The 5,230-nt window shown below is 43.6% G+C and overlaps 1 protein-coding gene across 1 annotated transcript; it reads right to left on the bottom strand.

The window, feature by feature from the left end:
• RBM48 (RNA binding motif protein 48) lies at window positions 1–4,962 on the bottom strand. Its single transcript, XM_086741636.1, has 5 exons — window positions 4,819–4,962; window positions 2,985–3,175; window positions 2,710–2,855; window positions 1,222–1,757; window positions 1–176 (listed from the first exon to the last, which is right to left on the bottom strand). The coding sequence occupies exons 1-5, from the start codon at window positions 4,960–4,962 to the stop codon at window positions 90–92; spliced, it is 1,104 nt and encodes a 367-aa protein (XP_086597762.1). The 3' UTR covers window positions 1–89.
• Window positions 4,963–5,230: the final 268 nt, after the last annotated feature.

The following is a 5,230-nucleotide window of genomic DNA, read 5'->3' as shown; positions in this document are numbered from 1 at the left end:
AATAGTTTAAAAATACTTTTTTTTTATGTGTAAAAAAAAAAACTATGTCCTTTAAAAGAATGACTGTTTGAAGACACTGCCAGCAGTCTCTATATTCTTCTCCTCTGCTTTACAACTGGTTTGGCTGAGCTGATCTCTGGTTCTTCCACAGACGTTCTTGAAACAGAATCTGCTACCTAAATTGGGGAAAAAAAAAAAAAAAGCCTCTTAGTAAACTATAACCTCTTATTTTTTTATGCTAGTTTTAGGGTAAGGCTATATCTCCAATATCTGAGTATTGGGAGGGATGTATTACTATAATCACACTTGAATTTTCCTGCAGAAAAAGAGACAAAAATAACACCAAAGGCAGGATTAAACACAAGACAGGTGAAACTTAGAAAACAGAAGTGCTGGCAGTACCCTTTTTGTATTTTAACCCCACAAACTGACTTCAGATACTCAGGGATAGAGTGTAACATATCTTATCACCCCCCTCCCTACTAGAGGTGTTTTCAAAGTAAGGTGTAGTAGTATGCTTTTTAAAGTCAAGTATTTCAGGAAAGGAAGGCAAAGCAAAAATGTGTGTTTTAACACATATTTCAGAAATGTATTTAATATAAGAGGTGCTTATTTATCAGTCTGACTGGAGATAAACTCTTTCACATCTGTCTAGTCAGTCATAGTCAAGGGAGCTTTTTTGTTTCTTAATTTAAATGGAAAGTTATATCAGGAGTGTTTGGCCTGCTAATTGATTAATATCTCCCATGAACATTTGTATAGCTTAAGACATACTTGTCAGCACTGAATGTGTGGTTCTGTACATCTTCTAATGCCCTAAGAAGTATTGGAGAAGAATTACATTGAACTGACTTAATTATTTTTTCACTCCCTTTTAACCAGAAACCAGATACAAGTAACACACTGGAGTCAGCAAGACCACCTCCAAAGTTATCATGCCTCCCCACATGGAAAAAACCTGTAGTTTACTAAAAATCATTTAGGACCATGCACTGACATTTATACTTTCTGAAGTGTAGTGTAGGAGGTGTGGAGTAGAACGGCCCTGCATTATGGAACAATTAAATAGTAAGAACGCTAGCTTTAAGTGGCAAATAAACTGCTAACACTGAATAAGTGTTGAATTAAATTATCTTAGGGTCTCTACTTTTATGGCTAACAAGCACATAATATGTATGTTTGAATATTCAAACATACACACATAACTTTCAGAACCTGTACCTCTTTCAGTTTATTTCTAATTAATGCAGCTGAAGTATTCAGTGACTCGTCATCCATATCCACTTTAGGTATTTCTGGTAGTTGTGGACCAATAATGGCTTCAGTGTTGTCCGCGCTTGTTCCAATGAGGGAAAACTTGGTACCTTCTTCTCTCTTCCTCTTACGTTCTTGCAGATGAGTTGTACGAGGCATAAACCTGTCAACTCCATTATCAATCAGAATCGTTCTTTGCTGCATTAAAGGAGTTGGTGGAGTACGTCCTCCCGGATGTACAGTTAGAGTTATGGATGTGTTTTGACCAAAGTTCCCAGAAGTTTCAGCACAATTGTTACCATGCTGGGGAAATGTCAACAGGCTCTGATTATGATTCCCAGATGGATACTCTGCCTTGTGGGGTACTCCCTGAGAACTTGTAAAGCAGGATGGATCCCAGTGACTGCCTGCACATGATCTTGGTGCACTCCATGGACAGTCATGCTCGGAGTTCTTTGAGATTGTCATTTTAGGCCCCTCTGCTTTCTTTAACACAAAGCAATCTTTAAAACAAACAAACAAACAAAAAGTAGCTTCACTGTTTCATGACATTATTAGTTCTAACACATAAGAAAAAACATTTAATACAATTACAGAAGCAATACCAGTGATAGTTTATTTTCAGCCACTTTTCTGTGATTCTTTTTTCCTAAGTGGCACCTTCCAAACTGAAGTTTTCCAGCCTAGTCCCTCTGCTGTTTTGTGAGGAATGCCTGAGCAGAAGTATTGCAGCAGTTTTGAGAACATGAGGAAAATATTTCTAATGTTGCAAATCAATGATTTTTACCTCTAGTTAAAATTCAAGAAGGGTAGGCTGTCTTGCAATATTGAAAAAAACAGGGGTTTTGATGTTAAAAAAATCAGTTATTTTATTCCCTTTAAACATCCTCATGCAATGAGTAATGATACCAAAATACATAAACACAAGAAAGGACAAGCACGTGCTCAGCAATTTCCTTATTTCTCAGCTTGCCCAGCTTTCAGTGCTGCCCAGGAACTCTGCAGCACAGTAGCCTTTGTAAACCCAGTCCATTCTTAGCATTCCTCCAGCGCCGATACGGAGGCTGGAAACACTTTTTGTTGAAGGTTCTGGTATAGTCACCTTCCTTACAAAACTGTCCCTTTGGGCATGCCTTAATAAGCTGAAACAAGGCTATAAAGATGATCCTAAGTTTCCTGGCAGTGCTTGAAATTTCTGATAACATTTTGAAAAGAAGGAAATACTTCATTATTAAAGCATGTGCATTTTAGTGTTAACCAAAACCAAAAAGTTGCTTTGAAAAAGATACAGCCCTCTAAATATTTAAAGATGTCTCCATTCTGCTGCAAGTCTACTTGAAATGGATCTTTAAAACAGCTAGTTAAAAAGTATTTTCTTTAATGGGCACTTTAACCAAAACTCCACCCACCCCTGACGCGAGATGTTAAGATTCTATAGGAAATTTAACTACAAACCTCTTTGATTTGTTGCTTTTGCTATATACTTTCTTCTGTCCTGCAACTTCTCCCTTGTTTCTTGGACTGTTTCAAATTCTGGAGCATAGCACACATGCAGCAAACTCCCAAAGAAGCTTCGTTCATCCATTTTTTTCTTGGCCACCCTGAAGGGAATTAAATTGTATTGGCAAAACTGAGGCTTTTACTTCAACTCTCTAGAATCTTAACAGATTGAAATAAAGAAGGTGTCACAGATTAAGACAGGAAGAGGCAGATATTGCCCTGTCCAATACCTTGCACATTGCAGTTTCTGGAATTTTATAAGATAAACTTCAGTAAACTGCTCTGCTGGATATTCATCTAAAGCATGATACTCTTCAATGGCACCATATAATGCAAATTGTTCAACTAATTCCTTCATAACACCTAACGCAGGAACTCCTTGTATTAGTAAATAACGAGATTCCAAGTTGATAGTATAAACCTGGAAAAAAAAAAAAAAGAAGAGAGTATTCTAAAATGTTCACATTCTTGCTTTACTGCAAAAGTAAGAAGTTTTTTCTATGTTTTCTGTTGTTCCTCAAATCCTCTCAGGATGTTGAAAATCCCTCTGGACTCTATTTTGACTTTGGACTCTTGCAGGAGTAGTAAGTGCACAGTTATCTGAGACCTCTTCATCTCTGACAGGGAACTGAACTCAAGCTTCTAACTGAAAGTAGAACACAAATTAGAGTTGACTCTTCTCCACCAGGTCAGAGTACTGCCATTTGCTGAATAAAATCTCTTAATTCTCTGGCCAATTTTCTTTCAAGACTGACTGGTAACCAGTTAATACAAGGCACTGTCAAAATAAAGAAAAAACAAACACTGCAAGACCTGTCTTGTTCACAGGCAGAGGCCACGCAAATAAAGATAATGTGTGTGCAAAGCTGCCTCTTCACGATAGCGATCAAACAGCACGTGTTTTTAAGACAGACAGATACAAGTAAGATGCTGAGAGAAGCAAGGTCTTCCCTTAGCTTGTTAAAAGCCAAACAACTTTTTTTTTTTTTCCTCTGCTTTGTGTAATGACTGATGTGTAGCACAGACTCTTAAGGAAAGTTCTGTGACAGCTCACCACATACAACAGGTAGCTAAACCATAAGATGAAAGGAAATTCATTCTGATTTTGTTAAAGAAAAAACATCTAGACTGCAGCTTTCTCAAAAAAAAAAAAAAAAAAAACCCAGCAAATACAGGACAAAGAGAACCACTCAGGAAAACAGCTGTCAAACTGCCATCATAAAAGGTACACTCTGCAAAGAGGTCCCATAAATTGTTCTTGTGATAGCAGCGCGCTCCTACCTGCTGTCTTTCTCAAGTCAGCCCTAGAAGGTGCCATTTCAGCCCACTAAGTTAAATGCACACACAAAAACCAAATCCCGCACTTCTGCTGCTGTAATGAGAGGTTCCTGCTACGCAATGGGCAAGGCCCACGATGCGTGGCCCTCCCCTCACCTCCCCAGGAACTGCTGGACACCAGAGCATAAGTACAAAGGCAACCTTGGGGACGTGAGTCCTGCGCAGTTCAGCACCACTGCCCAGCTGTGTGTTGGCTAATAACGGCACACGCAGCTCTGCAAGTCTCCTAGCACTGCTCTTAATCTTTGGATTTACGTTTCGCACAGAACCAGCCTACCTGTACTACACGCACTTCTACGTGATTAATTTAGAAATACAACACGGAAGTTACTGGGTCTACCGCATCCAACTCCTGCTGTTCCTTCCGGCGTTGCAGCCTCCGGAACCCACGCCCCGATGCGCCTCAGCAGCAAGGAGAGAGGAAGAACCGGGAAACAGCCAGAACGGGAACAAGCACCAACAGCGGAGACCGGGCGACGACGCCGCTGCAGCTGGCGGAGCGCCGGGAGCTGGGCTGCTGAGCCCCCCGCCCCCGAGAAGCCGCCGCCAACAGCCCCGGCCACGGGCCGGGCGGCTCCAGCCCGTTCCACCGCCGCCCGCCAGCCCGGAGGACGCGGCGCTCGGGTCCCGCTTCAGCACCGGCCCCGCCAGCAGCGCCCGCCCGCCCTCACAGCAGATGCGGCCCTAACGCGGGCCCGGGCCGCGGAAGGCCCGGGCCGGTCCCACCTTCACAGCGCGCGGCCTCCGCCCCTCCCGGTACTTGGCGCGCGACTCGCAGACCCCCAGCTGCGCGTGGTGCTTGCAGGCATCGCCCAGCGCGCCGCCGGTACCGGTACCGGTACCGGTGCTGCTGCTGCCGCAGGCCGCCATCTTTGCGCCGCCCCCCGTGTAGGCAGCTCTAGCTGCTCGCCGAGAGAACAGCCAATCAGGCAACGGACCGAGGCGGAAATCGGCGATGTCGACGAGCCAGACAGAGAGAGCCGAAGCCCTCGATAGAGAAGCCAATCAGAGGCAGGGAATGGGGACATGCCGCGTCGCATTGGCCGGCAGTGGGCCATACCATTGTCCGGGGGGTGACGGGGGAGGGAATTTCGGAAAGGCCTGACCCGCCCGGCCGCCTCCGAGTAGGCAGCTCCCT

Source organism: Chlamydotis macqueenii, chromosome 2 (assembly GCF_036417535.1).
Source record: "Chlamydotis macqueenii isolate bChlMac1 chromosome 2, bChlMac1.mat, whole genome shotgun sequence".
In the NCBI taxonomy this organism is placed as follows: Eukaryota; Metazoa; Chordata; class Aves; order Otidiformes; family Otididae; genus Chlamydotis; species Chlamydotis macqueenii.
This window is presented reverse-complemented; position numbering and strand designations above follow the sequence as displayed.

Excerpts from the sequence above, each read along its gene's own strand:
- RBM48 (XM_086741636.1), bottom strand. The coding sequence starts at position 4,962 with ATGGCGGCCTGCGGCAGCAGCAGCACCGGTACCGGTACCGGTACCGGC. Across the intron at positions 2,856-2,984 it reads CAGAAACTGCAATGTGCAAG|GGTGGCCAAGAAAAAAATGG; the intron begins GTATTGGACAGG and ends AATTCCCTTCAG. Across the intron at positions 1,758-2,709 it reads AAAAGCAACAAATCAAAGAG|ATTGCTTTGTGTTAAAGAAA; the intron begins GTTTGTAGTTAA and ends TTTGTTTTAAAG.